Genomic DNA, 20,318 nt, shown 5'->3' on the forward strand with positions numbered 1-20,318 from the left:
GTAATTATAGAAAACCAAAAAAGAGGGTGAATTTTAACCACAATGGCTAATAAACACATAAAGCTTTGTCAACAGAATGAAGACCGGCAATTCCACCGTTAACATAAAATTTATGATAGATGGATGTTTCCACAAAATAGTGTGGAATTGTCTATGCCTACACTACTGTATTGTGAAATAAAAAACAACTTTCAGCACTCGTTTCTTTTTTTTTTTTCTTTTTTTATAATATATCAGCACTCGTTTCTTATGTCCTAAATATTTTGTTGTTGTTACTGTAATACAGGGGTGCCAAAAATACGTGCCTCGAGGGCGACTATTTTGCATGTTTTAGCTGTTTTTCTCCTCCAACGCACCTGATTTAAATGATCAGGATCGTTAGCAGGCTACGGCAGAACTTGCTGATGAGCTGATCAATTAAATTAGGTGTGGTGGAGGAGGGAAACATATAAAACATGCAGTACAGTGGGCAGATCAGATTTGGACACCCCTGTTGTAATACTAGCGTGACTTAAACTACCACAGACAAGTCATTGCCTATTACAGAGTTAGCTAATAGAGATGATTCTGATCCATTAAAACTCTACCATGCAAAGTGAAAGTCATATATTAACAACACCCAGTTACGCTGCCGGCTTCTCTGGGCCCAAATTCATCAGAATTGACTGACGTGACAGTGTGTTGTGGTCTGACGAGTCCACATTTGAAATTGGCAACTATGGACGTCATGTCCTCTGTACAGAAAAGGAAAGGACCATCCGGATTGTTATCAACACAAAGTTCCACAGCCAGCATCTGTGATGGTAAGGTGGTGCATTTGTGTCCATGGCATGAGTTACTTAGATAAGCACCGTGAAAGGCACACACACGCAAGCATCATCTTTTTCAGGAACCTCCCTGCTTATTTCAGCAAGACAATTCCAAACCACATTCTGCACATTTTACAGTGTGACTTCGTAGTAAGAGAGGGCAATGCCAGATTGGCCTGCCAGCAGTCCAGACTCGTCTCCCACCATGAATTTGTGTGGTGACAACTAAGCGCCCCAGATTTTGGAGGATCTCAAGTGTGAATGGCAAAGAAGTGCACCTATAAAGCTTTAAACATGTGTGCCCTCAGTTCCCAAACTCTAGTTGAGTGTTGTTAAAATGAAACATGTCCCTGTCCCATATTTTGGAACATTGTTGCAGGCATCAAATTCAAAATGAATGAAAATTTAAATAACAAAAAAGTTCATCAATTTGAACATTAAATATCTTGCCCATGTAGTGTATTCACTTGAATGTAAGTTGACAATGATTTGCAAATCATTGAATTATGTTTGTATTTTTATTTTACAAAACATCAAAACTTTTTCTTGGGCTCTGTGTATACATGCACACACACAAGAGTAAGCTTACAGAAAAAGCATAACCAAGAACGCACACACGTGCACACACACACAAATGGCTTAAGTGCAAACCACTCATCTCCAGATAGTACAATTGAATGGTGAGCTATTTTAGGTGGATTTTGTCTTGAAAACATTTAGAGGGAACTCTGGGGACCTTTATGACAATGACCTTCCCATACTGTAACCAATTATATACAACGCTTATGAAATATAGATTATGTGCCAACTCTGTGCTGACACATGTGAAGGCTCATACCATTGGGAGTGTGCAGAGAAGCAATGTGCAAAACCCGAGGGAAGCCAGGTTAAATATGACAAGATCAGAGGAATCTAATATAGTGCTGCTGATCATGGCCTTGAAGAAAACAACCCTGCATATTCTAATTAAGAAAAGAACAATAATATGGAGCTTGACCTCCTGAGTAGACTGTGATCAATTCGAATCTAATCAAGGGGCTACATATTGAAACACACTAATTGCAATGCTATGCATTACCCTAAACTGCAATCTGGACCAAGAACCATGTTTTATTAATGAACAGAAACTGACTTTGGAACAATTGGCACTTAAAATCATACGGTAAATCGCAAAGAAAACTCTTAAAAGAAGAGGTTTTACTTCCAAAAGTCGGTTGATACATTACAGAAAAGGAACTTTTCGGCTCTATGTTCAAACTCAGAACAAAAAAAAATTCCTGTCAGAAAATCCCCTTTCATACAACAAGATTTACTATATTGAAACTGACAAGCCTATATGACCAATTGCACATTACTGTATTTTGACATTTAGAAAATAATGATAAAATGCTGAGTTCTGATTGACAGAGATTATTTGATCTACTAAGAGTTGTGTGAAATACTTTGCCTCTAATGTAGCTAATTAAGGGGGGGGGGGGGTAGAAAGAGTTGTCAGTACGATGAAGTGCAAGTCTACATGACAGCAAAATAAAACATTATCTGAACTGCCTCACGAGGATATTGGAGCGTGCTGGAGCCTATCCCAGCTGTCGTTTCGTGCACCATGAACCGGTTGCCAGCCAATCGCAGGGCACAGTGACACAGACGAAGAACCATCCACAACACATTTTTAATATGAATAAAATAGTGTGCATGTGGCATATACCATATGGCTCTTAAAATAGTGATGTTTGGTTGTTTTTGTACATACTGTATACACAAGAAATTAAAATACTCAAGTGAACAACATGGTATTAATGCTTGGTGTATACAGATGAATATCTATGGAAATGAGCTGAGACTTATCGGACTACCCTTTATTTTAATTTGCAGTCATGACAGATCAGCACTGACAGTGTCACTAAGGCGCACCTACAAACGCATTCCTTGTTATTTTCTCTCATTTCCATGGGATGTTGTTTGATCAAATGTACTCTCTTGCTCAGTCATATGACCTTGACATTACTCTCATCTTGTAAATCCCGTAGATGTTCAAATGCACATTGCCTATTGCTTTTATCCTTACATATGACACTTCTGCATTTGGGAAAGAAAAAAAAAAATGGCTGATTATTAAACGACAAACGCAAATTCACTACACCATAACAAGGGTAACAACAATGCTTTAATATGGTAATGCTTATGAATGATACGAGCAACACAAAAACTGTGGTATTTTGTAGACATAACAATAAATGTGAAGCCACATTTATATGTAACTATATTAGCAGCGCCCTCCTTAAATGCGCCATATTGGCACATTTTAGAGATAGATAGATTTAAGGAGGGCATGATATGTTGGCGCCGCCAACATAAGGCACCACAGAACAAATATAAAGTTCATGAGTAACTCACCAAAACGCAAAATTAAGAGCCGCTCGATGTAGAGCCCATCATGCGTGGGAATCACCTGTAGCTGTAAGTCCATGCACCTTTGTTTTTCTTCTTGGTCATTGGCTCCTGTGTTTCTCCGTTGCAAAGAAACTTTCCAAATATGTCTGTTGTTTACTCATTTTGCTAACTTGTCGATTAGCATCAGCGCTACACGACTGAGATAATGAGCATCTCGACATGCGTCGAGAGTCTGTCGTAAACAGAGAGAATCCAGTCAAAATAAATACTTTTTAAGCCTCGGCTAATCAATTAACCATAAGTATAGTACGTTTTTTATTCTTTCAACTGAGCGGCCCGCCGTGGCCCCGGTCTAAAGTAGCCCACGGCCCGGTACCGGTCCGCGGCCCGGTGGTTGGGGACCACTGCTATATTATTTTTGAACGGCACCCTTTAAGACACTTGCTGGCAAGTATTACCCATAGACAACGTTTGCAGTACATATGGACCCCGCCTTGAGCGCTGAATCGTATATTGACGTTTCAGCCGTATGGGATGTGACAGTCGCCCCTGGCCAGACCGACAGAGAAAGTAGGTGGAAGTTTCAGCCGCTGGCTGCCGAAGCCTATTTAAGAGCTCAACAGCAAAGAAAAAAGTAAGTAATACATTAGTAGCGTCATATGTATGCTATCCTTTCACTGTCAAACTCTCAAATCGGCTTCAGCGGTCAGTGGCTGAAACTTCCACCTACAAAACCACTTAGGTTTTAGGCACTATGGGTTATTCACACAAGTGTTTCTGCTTTCTAGTAATCTGAGATGCTGAATACCAAATTTAGTCGAATACGGCGTTATGTTGAAAATGCTGTAGAGACAGAAAGGGAAAAAAACATTGACATTTAAGACCTATACATCCCAATATAGCATTTTTTATTAAAATTGCATGAAAATAATGTACACTTTCTATTCTTCTAATTTCTTGTTCCTGGATATAAAACGGACGCCCTCAGCTGCTGTCATGAGTACCGATACCTTGAAATAAGGCCGGGTATGGACCTGATACCGATACCTGGTAATGGTACTCACTCTGCCCTGACTTTTAAAGATCCGGCAGGACCCCCTTTAGCCTCACCGATGGCGCGAATGCAGCCACTTAATTTTATTTTCTAATCTGGCACAAATATTTGAACCATATGGCCCATAAAGTATGATTCAATACTTACTTTATTCTCTGTATTCATTAATAATGTAATGTGTTGTTCCTCTTGCACTTAAGGCATGTCTTTAAATAAAACTATCCATCCATCCATCCATTTTCTTAACCGCTTTCCCTCACAAGGGTCGCGGGGGGCGCTGGAGCCTATCCCAGCTGGCTTCGGGCAGTAGGCGGGGTACATCCTCAACTGGTTGCCAGCCAATCGCAGGGCACACAGAGACGAACAACCATCCACACTCACAATCACACCTATGGACAATTTGGAGTGTTCAATTAACCTGCCATGCATATCTTTGGAATGTGGGAGGAAACCGGAGCACCCGGAGAAAACCCACGCAAGCACGGGGAGAACATGCAAACTCCACCCAGGAAGGCCGAAGCCCGGACTCGATCGCACATCCTCTGCACTGGGAGGCGGACGTGCTAACCAGTCAACCACCGTGCCGCCGAAATAAAACAAAAATAAAAAAACAAACAAAAAAAAACTGCCTTATAATAAAAATCCCTGTCTATTTAAACTCACTTCTTTTCAGCACAAAAGGCCTTGTGTCAGCCATTTTTCCCAAGCTATAAGCATCATCTTCAGCTTTGATAAGAAATGAAGCTGTGGTGAGTGTCACGGACAAACATTTTACCTTTGGCGTTCTTTGTTCTGTTTTACACTGAAAGATGTACAGCTATATTTGATGCATGTTTTACAGTTAGTAGTGGCAGTGAAATGATAGTGTTGCTCACAGACGGCACAAAGGGCACAAGATCCTGCAACCTGTTTTCGGCTTTCCTTATCATTTGACACAATAATACCCCATCCAATGGTCTGTTTATCACCGCTCCATATTCATTTTTGGGTGCTCCTTAAGGCTTTTGTTCTGTACTGCCTGCATGTGGTGCACACATTTTAATTGTATTTTTTTGCCATTCTTCTCTTCACTATTGTTTCCTTTTTGTGTGCTCCGCTTTGTCTATCTTTTCTATACTGATCAGTTGTTGCTCAAGCGCCATCTTAGGGGAAATCTGCTTAGCAGCCCAGAGCATGCTTGCTTCCCCAATTAAATCAAGATGTATTTGCCTTTCAAAAGCTTGCCTTTCCTCACTCTTTTTCCCCCCTCTGGAATAATTGATGGAGGTCTCTGGCCTCACGATGAATGACTTTAAAGCCCGGAGATGAATAGGAAGATGAATGATTTCACCCCTGTGGTGGCCAGGGAGAGCTGGAACAAGGACTGCTGACATTGTGACAAATATACTGACCAGAGCAACCAACCCTGGCTGAATCAATGCGGGATTGGGGTGTGGCATGCTCTTAATGTGGCTAAATAGACGTTACACTTTCTGAAAAAGCCTCAGGGTACACCTCTGTATTTAATGGACAAAAACCTGAGTCTTGCAATTAACTGTGGGCAAAGTGACAATGCTGACAGCCAGCCAGGAGTTGAATGGGAGCCATGTGTTGCCAGCTTGCTGGGATGGGAGAGAGTACTGTGGTAGAAAGCGCCTGAGGGAAATAAGGAGGCCAAGAGGACAGGTGCAAGGGATGCAAAGGTAGTAAGGAAAAAGATGGATCACACAATTCTCAGCAAAATCTAAACTATAATCAATGTCTTGACTCCATAAAGGTGGAGAAATACTGCATTAAATGTTTTTATCCTAGATAAAAAGAACAAACCCGTTATCAGGGCCATCTGTAAAATGTGTTTACTGCATATTATTAATGCCCCACAGAATATGTTGACAATGCATCTATGGCACCCATTTGGTATTTAACACAAGATGGCAACATATATTAGTTCAATTAGCATCAAATGATTCATGTTATGCATGTATTTTGCTTTTTCCTTTGACTTTAAGTAACACTTCTTCTGAAGAACAAGTCCCCGCAAGGGATGAAACAAGAATGTTTAGTGTTTTATCCAGCCTTCCGGATTCTTTCAGTGTCAGAGCAACCTGAGACGACGTGCTGTTGTGACAGGAGTGTTTGTTCTGCTAAGGGATGTGTACAGCTCTTATTGGATTTATTTTAACTTTTTCTACCCATTTTATTTGCCCCCCTTCTTGCCTCATAAATCTAAGGAGTCACGCTGATTTCATTTTCCACTTTAACAAAATAGATGCACTGGGCATCAACAAAAACATGTTTAAATAGCATGTCATTGTTTTAACAATATTAAAGTGGCTATTTTTATGATAGCTAAAATTAGTAAACTGTTACTTAAAACTATATCCAGTTAATGCAGTTTTTATGACTGCACATTTGATTTCAATGAGCTTAAATTGAGACCCACTGGAAGTCGATCAGTGGAACGGAAATGACTGACATTTAATTTCGGATGACAAAAAGATCAAGTTAAACATATGACCCAATACAGTCTAATGCCACTGTCATCTTTTTTTGACTATTATATTTTAAACAAATCATGTTGATTGGCGCACAAAATTTTAATTAGGCTTATAGCCTTTTAAATATTGATTTTCAGAATATTGACTGCTCACCACTTCTCACTACTAGAAACCAGTGCTTACACATTCTGGTATGGACTTGCATACCATACAGGGATGGGCGAGGTATCAGCCCAATGCCAATAGCCTTATTTCAAAGTATCGGTACTCGCGACGTTGGCCGATACCTCGTCGCAATTTTAAGGCTTAGATACACCAATCCGACGTCGGCCAAATCTGACCGACGCCTACCTCCCGTGGCGTCGGCCCAGACGTCGGCACGTCGCATAGAAAAATGACGTAAGTAATTCCCCTCCGTACTATCGGGGGCGGTAGTCATTATTCCTAAAGGCAACCGGAAACCTCTATACGGGGGCGGGATATAAAAACGTAAACATTGCATACCGGTGTCAGTACCAGATGTGATCGAGCTGCCAAATTGTATCGGGGTCGCCTAACGAACACGTTACGCTACAGGATTGGCCGGAAATTATCCAGTTGACGTCAAACATTGGAAAGAAAATATTAAAGATGTAATTTAAGCAACAAAATGTACGGACTGAAATTGTAAAGACGTAAATAAACCTAAGAATATAAACGCAAGATATATTGAATAAATAATATAATTGATTGAATAAATGGTAAATGCAAAAATTAATTGCCTGAGATGTGACAAAGTTAGATTGTTAATGTGTTTCTATTATCAATAAGACTGTTGTTGTGATGTATTGTGATTTGTGAACAGCTAAAAAATAAACCAAACCAAAATGAATCGCGTATTTCATTAGCGCTGCTGTACTGACGTACTGGCGCTTCAATCTATTTTATTATTTCTTCAATCTTAAAGCATCCTTCCTGCTTTTTTATTCTTAGTTTTATTCATTTATTTTACAATTTTAGTCCATACATTTTGTTATTTCAATGATATCTTTAATATTTTCGTTTCAATGTTTTGACGTCATATACCTTTATTGAACAATTGTAAACTGACAGTTTCCAGCCAATCCTGTAGCGTGACCACATCTGTAGGCGACCCCGATACAATCTAGCAGCCCGATCACATCTGGTACCTACACCGGTTACTTTTTCTCTCACGATGTCCTCCCACCTGAATGAAACCCTCCGTTTTTTTGCACAGTATCGTATAATGCTGTCATTGTCAACCCTCGCTCTTGTGATTGTACAACGATTAGCAAAGGCGCAAGATAAGGAGAAACCGCACACAATTTAACGGTAATATCATACAATGCCAGTCTCTTTTGAACCAAAGAGACGACATCATCTTCCCGATCTTATGTCCAGACAGACATTAGGAGTGTTTCCATTACCCCCAGTTTTGCGCAAAAGGCAAGTTTCACAAAAGCAAGCTGGTAATGGAAACATATGATTAAAAAAATAAATAAAACTCAAATATCGCAAAACTGTTTTTACGCGCTCATGAGGTGGTTTTTTGAGACATAGAAGTATTTCGCAAAAGTGTAATGGAAACACTTTTTGCGCATTCCCTGTAGTCATGTGACCCTTGCCCGGTCACGGAGGAAAGGAAGTAGGAAGTATGGGGCCACTCGCTCTCGTGTCGGAGCTGCCTCCGGAGGAAATAACAAATCTTTTTAAACACAAAGCGATTCAAATATGGAGCAAATATTCAACGCACGTCCCATATCGTTGCATGAGAAATGCCCGTTGCCCCTGACAATGAGCAAACGAGCGACATACGACGCACGTTGTCGTTGAAATCCATCCGTACGCACCATAACATGAATTATAAGCGTGCACACACACACCAACACCAAATGGCCAAACCCGCCCGATGAGGAGAGGGAGATGTTTTTAAAGAATATTAACAACTCTGGGCGTCTGTCTTCCATAAACATCATGAGCACCTCCTACAGAACTGCGAGATCCCGCGAGATGGGACATTACGAGAATTGCGCTTCAGAAGCGAAACGCTCATCAATGCAAACACCGGCGAGTCAAATTTGTCCTTTCTTTATCGAAATAGTACAATATTGCTTTTATTTTTGCGAAAAACTGTAATGGAAACGCAGCTATTGACGTTCAAATGCGGAGGGCACAGCAGGGTGACAATGCGCAAAATGAGTGAAAAAAATGGTTCAGGCTTTCAATTAGTACTGGTTATCTTCTTTCGTCACTTGCTCATCTTAACCCTTGCGCTGATTCGCTAGCTATGCGCCGACGCCGATTCAACATGTCAAATTTGCTGAAAACAAACACCCCGCCCACCCAACCCCGACGTATTACAACTCGAACTTTACGACATTAATTTATTCACTGCTAAGACGGCGCATGCCGTCGGCCCAACGCTGTCCGACTCCCAATGTCGGATTGGTGTATCTAGGCCTTTATGATCAGGAACTGGAGATTAGAAATAAAAAATAAAAAAATACAATATTACTATGAATTTCATGCAATGGAAAAATACTATAATGGGATTAATTTTTTTTTATCTGTCATTGTTTTTTGAGGAAATTGTATGTGTTAAGTACTAGTGGCATCTTGGTATCAGTATCGGTGACTACGCAAGAGTTGAGTACTCGTACTGGTATCGGGCATCCCCAATATGCATTCAGCAAAGTTTCATTGCAACTATTCATATGATAGAGTCCTTCACAGCAAGGAATAAAAGTCCCCTTACTAATCACCATTGTCGTATGAAACAATTGTTTTACAATAGGTTGTGTTAAAAATGGCCAGGCTATGAACTCAACTAATTCATGTGTTCTGCCTGAGGCTCCACTGGATGCATTCATGGAGTGAACGCTTGTCAGCTTTCATGACGCATTTATGTGATACTTGGATCATTTCTGACAAGGTGGTGGAACAGCATGTCGCTTATTGAGGAGCATAACTATAAAAGAGCTTGGGGCTCGTGCCTTCTTTTTCCGCAACTTTTAACATGTAAGCAGTACCACATTGAATAGTTAAATGTTACATTCTGTATTTGTCTGTGGACGTTGTTAATAAACATTTTGCCACATGTGTCTTACAGCTCGATCAAGTTGTTCGGGTAGCCTCATGATGTGTAAATCAGCAAGGAAGACATGGTTCACTCAAACTGTGTAATTTAGGAGCTTTTTAAAATCAGGTTCAATTCATAAAGCAGCTGTTAATTGCACTAAAATAATTATTACTTATAATTCTATGGTTAGAGCACACTGTTGCGCATTTTTGTGTCCTTGGCATTTAATTTGGCGAAGGAAAGACATTAACTAATGTCCACTTGAGGACAATTTGTTTTTATAACGCACCGTTCTGCATAATTGACATTTGTTCACAGTGGTTTAATGAAAATTGTGGCTAAAGCATACAGTACAGTAATGTAAGATAAGGAGTGATGTTTTCTTTGGCTCTTTTCTTCCTCTTAACTAGTCACCAACTAAAACTGGCATATTTTGAGTTGTAGTTGTGGTTGCAGGGTTTGTGGCGGTGGTGGGGTTTTGAAGTAGGACCATGGGGTTGCTTCAGCTTTCAATACGCTGAGGTCACCTCAAGGTAGTGAGTACCAAGTCAAAAGTCATGATAACTATTATTTGTACACTACATTGTAAGAAAGTGGAGGCTGCAAAGTCAAATGCTCAAAAGATTATAAGCTATCATGATCTACTACAGGGATGTGATTTGACCAAAGTGAAATTATCTGAAAATTTAGCCGGGGGTCTGGGGGCGGCGGGCACTCAGCTAGGTCCAGAGCTCATGGGTTTTCCGTGTTTTTAAGTACTTTCAATGCACTCAGATGACAAAGAAATAGACAAAACAACAGCATAAATTTTCAATGTATATTGAACTATCCCATATAAAATTGCAGTTTTAGTCAACTCAAAATCAGTCACATTCAAAAACATTGGACTGCCTTTGCTTTTAAAAACTATCACTGAGAATATCATCATATATATTTACCATGCAATAAATCATTTAATCAATCATTCTTAATTTAATACATAATGCATAACAAAAACATAAAATACCTCATGCAGCAAGCTCTGGTAAAAACACAATCATGCATTCGTTGAATGCATGATTGACTAAGATCATCTCTGTAACTGCATACATCAAGACAGTCAACATATTGAAACCTGAAAAGTGCAAACATGCAGCATTCATTTGAGTTTGTGTCAATGATTAACCATGTTAAATATTTATGGCCATTTTTATTACGTTATAATATTTTCGAAAATTTGATTTCAATTAATTTGAAACGTTTACCACCGACCTCAAAATTCACGACTCTGTCAGCAACTGGTTGTTGGGGTGGATCACGTCTCTCTATTACCGCTTCCGATTGTGATGTCAATAAGGGATGGAGGCCGTAAAGTTTTGGAGTTTTCGTTTGGGCACCGAAACTTCCAGCGATGGAATAATTTGTTCTTGACTGGAGTTCTTTCACGTGTTTTTTGCTCTTTGCGTGACTTTCAAGAGCTTTGAAACCTCTCCCACCATAGTCAATGGTATCATGGCACCAAATGCAAAGCACTTTCCCGGCACGATCGATCTTCCGAATAAAGTCACTGAACAAATTCGTCACAGTTTTCTTTCCAACATTTGTAGATATATCCTTCTCTAACCAGTCCCATAGAAACTTGTTTTTTACGATCTTGTCAATTTCCTTAACTCGCGGAGCATCTTTGCGTTCGATCACGGACATCTTTCTTTAAACACCCGGCAAAAACGTCTGAGAAATGAACAATGGCATACTCCTATGCCTTTATAACAAGCGCGTTTATTGGTCAACAAACAATGGCATACGCCTATGCCTTTATAACAAGCGCGTTTATTGGTCAACACGGAGACTTCAGCCAATCGCAAGATCAGTTTCATTTCAGTTACGGAAACACTAAAATGGAACGCTGTTGAGACGAAATCGGATTTTTTATCACTTAAAAAATTGTAACATTTTATTTTTGGAGATAAAAAAAAGCGGAATTCCGCGAATTAACGGAAAAATCACATCCCTGTCCTATGCCTTTATAACAAGCGCGTTTATTGGTCAACAAACAATGGCATACGCCTATGCCTTTATAACAAGCGCGTTTATTGGTCAACACGGAGACTTCAGCCAATCGCAAGATCAGTTTCATTTCAGTTACGGAAACACTAAAATGGAACGCTGTTGAGACGAAATCGGATTTTTTATCACTTAAAAAATTGTAACATTTTATTTTTGGAGATCAAAAAAAGCGGGATTCCGCGAATTAACGGAAAAATCACATCCCTGTCCTATGCCTTTATAACAAGCGCGTTTATTGGTCAACAAACAATGGCATACGCCTATGCCTTTATAACAAGCGCGTTTATTGGTCAACACGGAGACTTCAGCCAATCGCAAGATCAGTTTCATTTCAGTTACGGAAACACTAAAATGGAACGCTGTTGAGACGAAATCGGATTTTTTATCACTTAAAAAATTGTAACATTTTATTTTTGGAGATCAAAAAAAGCGGGATTCCGCGAATTAACGGAAAAATCACATCCCTGTCCTATGCCTTTATAACAAGCGCGTTTATTGGTCAACAAACAATGGCATACGCCTATGCCTTTATAACAAGCGTGTTTATTGGTCAACACGGAGACTTCAGCCAATCGCAAGATCAGTTTCATTTCAGTTACGGAAACACTAAAATGGAACGCTGTTGAGACGAAATCGGATTTTTTATCACTTAAAAAATTGTAACATTTTATTTTTGGAGATCAAAAAAAGCGGGATTCCGCGAATTAACGGAAAAATCACATCCCTGTCCTATGCCTTTATAACAAGCGCGTTTATTGGTCAACAAACAATGGCATACGCCTATGCCTTTATAACAAGCGCGTTTATTGGTCAACACGGAGACTTCAGCCAATCGCAAGATCAGTTTCATTTCAGTTACGGAAACACTAAAATGGAACGCTGTTGAGACGAAATCGGATTTTTTATCACTTAAAAAATTGTAACATTTTATTTTTGGAGATCAAAAAAAGCGGGATTCCGCGAATTAACGGAAAAATCACATCCCTGCTACTATGTTTATGTCTGTTGGCTATTCCCTGTGTTTGTCTTTGTTTCTTTTAGGCGGCATGGAGGACAGGGAGGAGCTGAGCAGCTCAGCACACTTAAGCTCTGTGTTCATACCAAACGATTGCAAATAGTTGTTTTTTGTCACTAAGAACACGTTCACAAGAAAACAAGAAAACATTTTTGTGGCAAGAAAAACTTAGCGAACGTCTGGTGAATGTATTTGCCTTTTACAAACCCTGATGAAAAAAACATTTGCACACCCTTTGCACCCAGTGAGATATGGGCTTATACATTTTTGGCATAGGTAGATGCATATGACAAATAATTGTATTTCATGAATACTAATTTGGGGCCAACTCTTCACCGCACCTTTGATGATACACTCAAGTGCCATGGCACACTTGCATAGTGGTTTAACTTATTTGTATGACAGATAAGAACATTGAAATGCTTGTGACAAAATTGTCTGTGCAGTTATGATGGCAAAGGTTCTGCACTTGAAATGGATTATGTTTGACACTGCAGGTTCCACTGTATTCTCATTTTTTCTCTTATCACGACAGAGATGCTTCTTGTAGTTAGACACTTTATGCTTTGTTCAAGTGTGAAATGGCAATGGACATGTTATCTTTTAGAGATAAACTGTTAAAAGTGTTAAAGTCAGATTAATTAATCAATTAATTAATGAAAGCAGGGTTTTCTTAACATTTATCATTCAGAATTAAAATGCCAATGAGTTTTTAAAACATGGCTGGCACTATTACGTAATGATGAGACCAGTGAATTGGCTTCTCATGCCCCCAACAAAAGAGTCTTGTCACTGCTGGTCCAACCTCTGCCACTTACAAGGTTATTAAAAAATGACAACAAAACAAAACAAAAAATACCATAAATTACCACATATGGTGCTTGTGTTTTTTTTTAATTATTTGTTTTTACCTGTGAGGTATTCTGGGTCAGGCACAGGGTCTAAAAGGTCCTCGTGACACTGAACTTCTGTTGGCACAGATGCCACTACCATGCCATCTGGAAGCTGCTGCTCAATACCTCGAGCAAAGTTTTTCTGTCTGGTAAGTGGAACAAAAAAAAAGAGGAAGTTATTTTTAGAAAGCAAATACAGTATCACAATACGAGAGGGAAAAGACCAGTCATAAAATATTAGCTACAAATACATTATCGGGTTTTAAGCCACACAGCTGGGGTCGGTACATCTCCATGGTGACACTCCTTTGCAACTACCAGAGGGAACTGTGAACTGTGTGTATGTGTGGCTGTGTTGCTCAAAACCCGGAAATGTATTATGTCATGTGTGAAAGCAGTGTTGCCATCCTCCATGAAATATGCAAAACACAGCGTACATAATTAAAAATGCCCACATATTAGCAGGTACCAATCAGAGGAAAACCATTATCCATATGAAATTTAAAAAAAAACAGAGACACAATCAGAGCACAGCTTATTTACCGTACATATTGATTGATTTATTTTTTCATTAATGACAAAACGGATCAGTGTAAATCAGTTATTTGTGACCAATGAAAATAGTTTGGGGAAAGGACATCTTGCACATTTACAACCCTACTTATCTTGCATACTCTGTCATGTTTCAGTTTTGTAGGGGTTGGGTTTTTGTTTATTAAGGGTGTTTTTGTCTGTTGTTGGTGTTTTGTGTCTCGTGTTCCTGGTTTCTTCCCATGTCTCGTTATGTCTAACCACGTCCACCTGTGTGTGTGTCTGCCCTTCCTTGTGTGTGACCAATCAGTGCCCTCAGCCACTTGTGTTCCCCCAGGTGTGTCTCATTAGTGTTGGTGTATTTAGTTATGTTGTGTTTGTCCTGTCGGTGTGGGAGCATTGCCTAAGTTATGTGTGCAAGTTTGTGCGTCTAGCCTTCATCTCAATCAAGTCGCCTTCGTCTTCACTGCCAAGCTGCCTTCACCGTCACTGCTAAGTAGCCTTCATCACCGCCAAATCTTCACGACAGCTAACCAAGTCGCCCACGTTCTGCCAGTCTTCTTACACCCTGTCCAGTCATGGCGACCAGTCTACTCAGGTCTCGTCCAGTCATGGTGACCAGTCTACTCAGGTCTTGTCCAGTCATGGCGACCAGTCTACTCATGTCTCGTCCAGTCATGGCGACCAGTCCACTCATGTCCCATCCAGTCATGTTTGTCTGCTCACCTTTCCCACTATGTTATTAAAGTTCCTCTTCTTGCACTTCATTCCTGCCTCGCTTCCCCACATTCACGTACATTATGACACAAACCCACTTAATGGCTATCAAACAATTTTAATAATGAAGTCATTTCAAAAGGTGACAACAGCATACTCCATTAAATTAAAGTGCATTTTTCAAACAATATTTTAGCCATCTAAACAGGAAATCAATACTGAATAACAACTATGCGGAAACATTTTGATTTTCAACAAGTATTCCATTAATCCACGTAATTATTCATGTTATATGCTTTGCGGCAATATGACTCATATTTCCTTTCAATCATGATATCCTATTGTTTTTATTGCCAAGAGTGAGTCTCAGTTGAACTCAATTTATTTGGTGTCCTGCATCAGTTTCTGTCTCAATGCAAATTATGTGTGTAGACATCTGATAACAGAGAACCCGTCATTTTTTCTGGATCAGTATACAAAAATAAATGATTTTTTAAAAATCACCGCTTACGAATATATCATTATCAGTGTCAGAAGTACTTCTGATTGCCAATTGCTGCACCTAAATTTATCAAAAGAGGTGGGTTAGAGTTTTGTTGGGGGTGCTTTACCTTTCCCACAGCATTTTGTCTGAATTAATTACTCAGAGAACAAAATGCAATCTTAACACCTTTGGGACTGACTCTTTTTGTGATCAAGGCCTATGTAAATAAATTTGACTTTCACTATTGGTAATTTGGAAGGAAAAAAATGATCGCTGCGAATCCGTGAATCCTTTGAGGGCTGTCAGTCTTTTCACTTGCTATCCATCCATCTTCTATCTTCATCAGCAGGTATGTGATAAAAAGTTTGGTTTACACCCTTGTCTTTTAGTACAAGCTACCACACAGCAAGATACGACCATTTTAGAAGATAATCGATTAGATACAGGACTTTACGCTTTATGAGTTTCAACGGTTTCAATAGATGCAATTAGTTATTTAGCCGTCCAGCGTCCTGGAGGGGGCGTTCCCATGAAGGCTGTGACGCCACATGAAAATGGTCTATATTTTGATTTGGGTGCGGCTGCATATATGAACCAAATTCCCCATACCATATGTCTTTGCCACACCAAAAGGCACATGCACTTACCATTAAATTGCTTCTATTTTGCTCACTTACATGTTCTTGTTGTTATTGATAGCTTAATGGAAACACTTGTCGGAGGCCACAGAACAAATCAATGCTTTCTACAAATGCCATTTGTCTCAGATGAATAAAAGATTAACATGTTAAAATTGACTTGGCTTGACTGTTTACAATTAACAAAAATGTGTATTTGTGTAACATTGCCTAAACGAAATGTAAAACATGGTTTATGCTTTTTCATTGCGATGTATGAACACTTAAATATAGGGCCACAACTCCAGCACCTTAAAAAAAAAAGTCATATCAGAATGTAAAATATATATGTATGTATCATCTTTTGATCATCACTGAATGACAGACAGATGTTTTGTGTAACTCCAGACCACAGGGGTATCGGCCTTTGAAGAGACGCCAGCAAACATCACAGAGAGGTTTTCCTGCGATCCTTCCATCTGTCCTCTTTCTCAAACAATTTGTCTCAAGGGCTAACAGCTCATTTTAATAAGGACACAATATTACACATTTGTTGCCATTGACCTTTATCGAAGAGGCAGGGCAGGACATGCTACTTTTATTTGTTTGCCACCAACATCTTCAAACTTTATTCAATAATGACAACTTGTTTTGGTCAATATTCCCACATTTACCACACACATTAGGGTGACTGCCTGAATACAAAGATTTAATCATGACTTTGATTCAACTTGAAGTTCAGGCCAAATTTTGATTTTTATATTTATACACCAATTACATCTTACTTAGAATAATTTGCTTTAATTTGTGATCTAATTGTAAAGGTATTTTATATAGCCCACACTCCTCTTCTTAATTTTTAAGTGCTTGTCATGAATAGGCGTGCATGGATGAGGGACCAAATGCGGGGAAACACGGCAGGGAGACAGGAATGGAGGGCAGACAACAAAGAACAGGAACACCCAAAACTAAACAAAAACCCAACCGCACCGAACCAAAACATGACAGTGTTGTTGTTTGTTAACATGCCCCTGCCCTACTGTTCCTGCCCTCACCTATGGTCACGAGCTGTGGGTCGTGACCGAAAGAACAAGATCCCGGATACAAGCGGCCACAATGAGTTTCCTCCGCAGGGTAGCCGGGCTCTCCCTTAGAGATAGGGTGAGAAGCTCGGTCATCCGGGAGGGACTCAGAGTCGAGCCGCTACTCCTCCACGTTGAGAGGAACCAGTTGAGGTGGCTCGGGCATCTGGTTCGGATGCCTCCTGGGCGCCTCCTTGGGGAGGTGTTCCGGGCATGTCCTACCGGCGGGAGGCCCTGGGGACGACCCAGGACACGCTGGAGAGACTACGTCTCACGGCTGGCTTGGGAGCACCTTGGGATCCCGTCGGAGGAGCTGGCTGAAGTGGCTGGGGAGAGGGAAGTCTGGGCTTTCCTGCTAAAGCTGCTGCCCCCGCGACCCGACCCCGGATAAGCGGAATTGAAGACGGAATGGAACGGAATTTGTTAACATATCCAAGAGGTTGGTACTTCGAAAAACATTTTTTCCAATCAACAACAATTATTTGTTTTACTTGAGAGAGGTTCAGGGGAAGTCAAGTCAAACATTTTCTTTATAATAATATGTTCTTTGCACCCCCATTTGTCTAAAAATGGAATTCTGATTAATTTTGTGTTTGTGGAAAATGAATTAAACAACAAAATCCACCCGTGTTTAACCATCAGTGAGCAGCCATTTTGCCACTGGCTGTCGACTGAATGTGACATTGTAGTGCCTAAGGCGTCAGCTTGCGAATGTCACATGAACCAAATCCAGAAATCAGGTGAGCCGCAACGGTCATTACCCGATCCCTTTGGCACTGTGATGTAATTTTCAGATGTCAGGTATCATTAAAAATCATGAAACAGGGTGAGTTAGCTGTTGGGTAATTGCCCGAAGACACCAAGTGGTTTCCAGGGAAATATTTGGAAATACACCTTACACTGACTCACCTCAAAAAGTCAGATGGTAAGACCAATTTGATGCACTGAGTGTACCATATTTTGTACTCCCTAAATTTGGCAGCATAACCTACAGCATTGGTTCTCAACCCTGGTCCTCGAGTACCCTCATCCAGCCTGTTTTCCATGTCTCACACAAGCAAGACATGTGTTTCAAACGATCAGCTAATCAGCAAGCTCTGCATGAAGCCTGATAAGATCTTCAGCTGTGTTGACTGGGGAGACATGGAAAACAAGTTGGATAGGGGTACTCGAGGACCGGGGCTGAGAAACAGTGACCTACAGCAATCATAAGTGTTAGTCAAGTAATGAGCCAAATGAAGTCCATCAAATTAAGGCTGCTGGATCTGATCTCATCGCCCCAGGGTGCCTACTGTAACTTTTGTTTACATCGGTCGTCTCTCATCCTTGCTCAACCAGAGTCAAGAAAAAATACTAGTAGTGTTCACGGTTTACCTTGGTAACAATACCAATGACTGCCACCTAATCCATTCTCAACAATTACAGACTGGAAAACCCTTTCCCCACAAAGTGCGAACAAAAGAACAAAACGTAAAATCAAAATCATAATCTAATCATACTAAAATTTCCTTCCAGGGATGCAATTAGAACAATTCAGAATGCTCTACTTCATAAGCAGTTCACCTGAATGTGGCCTTGAGGATTTGTCCAGAGGTGCTCTCTTTTGTATGATTGTTGTAGCCGTAAAACAGGTCTCCGAACACAGTTTGGTTAGCTGGAATGTCTGTTGCTTCCCCACAGTCTATCCCGTCTGAGCAGGCATCCGATAATGGCAGGCATGATCTTCCATCTGGCCCCCGCTTGTAGTCTTCAATACAGCTAGAACACATTTTAGTGTTAATCATCATCATCATCATCATCATCGTTGTGTTATTATTCAGCAATTTATTATTATTATTATTATTATTGTTGTTGTTGTACTTTTATTCTTTCCAGGTTTTCAAGCAAAACATTTTTTAGACATTATCTTGCTATTTTGTGTAAATAAATACAAAAGGCCCCTGGTAGTTACACAACTCCATAATATAACTCCATAAAATAATTACCAAAACGAAAATAGGTAGTAGGCCAACAGTAAGAAAATGATTTAATCTGGAGAAAAACAACAACAAAGTGTCATCAATCACTATGTCCCATTTAAATGAAATGCTGACATTACAGGGTGCATGGCTGAATATAATAATTGCAGAGAGATTCAATACTGCGGGTTTAATGGTCAATCAGGCAATTGAGGCCACAAAGGTGTCCTGAGAGAATACTTTGAACAATATGAAAAATACTAATGCAGTCAAATCAATTGTGTTGTAATCTTTGCCTTAAACAAGACTCTGCCCCATCACCCTACTATTTATTATGGGGAAAATAATTGCCTTTTAATGAGAAGAAGAAGAAGAAGAAGAAGAAACATGGATGTATAATGATTGAACAGCATGTTTTGTGCATCTCCATTTTTGACGCCACATGTGTCCAAGAGAGAATATTTGAAACTACATAAAAACATTAAAGCAGTCAAATCAATTTTGTTCCAAATATTTTTTTAATGGTGTATACTATAGTGTGATGATTTTATAGCAGCTGGTTTGTGCATGTACATTTTTGCCACAAAGGTCTGCAAAGGGTTGTACAGTACACTTGAGGGTACAAAGGTAACGCATGCATGCTGTTTTACATAAACTACCGGTACATACTTATTCATACAGGACTGCCCTAATGTCTATACTAATGCTGATCTGTCTCAGCATCATATATTATAAACTGTTTTTATTTATGCATGAAGCTTAGATTCATAATGTTTCAAATGTTGTTGTTTTTTTGTTTTTGTTTTTTACTGCATGTATTCATCAACATCCAGCATTATACTACTAAATAAATAAATAAATAAAGATTGCATTTTTGTCTGTTCTTAAGAACTGAAGTGGCCTTTTGGGTGAATGACAGTCAAAAACTAAGCAATTCAGTTATCTTTTACTCAACCTTTGAGCATTACAAGCCCTGCATGAGTGAAGTATCTTCAGAAACATTCAGAGCTATACAAAGTTCATGTTCATCTTCAAGTGTTTGCATCTCTACTTTATACTTTCATAAACATGGACTATGTTCACATCTGAAAAGAAAAACTCAGGAGATCATTAATGTGGGTCACGTTCCACAGGAAAATATCCATGTAAAATGTACAAGTTGTGT

General features: G+C 39.7%; 1 protein-coding gene across 8 annotated transcripts in view; it reads right to left on the bottom strand.

Annotated features, from left to right (window-relative positions):
* astn1 (astrotactin 1) overlaps positions 1–20,318 on the bottom strand; it is a 309,454-nt gene that overhangs the window by 146,732 nt on the left and 142,404 nt on the right. For all 8 annotated transcript variants that reach the window (XM_086094600.1, XM_086094593.1, XM_086094620.1 and 5 more), the window contains 2 exons: positions 18,759–18,953; positions 13,783–13,910 (listed from right to left, as the gene is read on the bottom strand). In XM_086094600.1, the coding sequence (XP_085950726.1) occupies positions 13,783–13,910; positions 18,759–18,953 (323 nt within the window). The remainder of the gene's footprint in view (positions 1–13,782; positions 13,911–18,758; positions 18,954–20,318) is intronic.

Source organism: Leptonotus elevatus, chromosome 1 (assembly GCF_054856555.1).
Source record: "Leptonotus elevatus isolate MCC_2025b chromosome 1, RoL_Lele_1.0, whole genome shotgun sequence".
NCBI classification, from domain to species: Eukaryota; Metazoa; Chordata; class Actinopteri; order Syngnathiformes; family Syngnathidae; genus Leptonotus; species Leptonotus elevatus.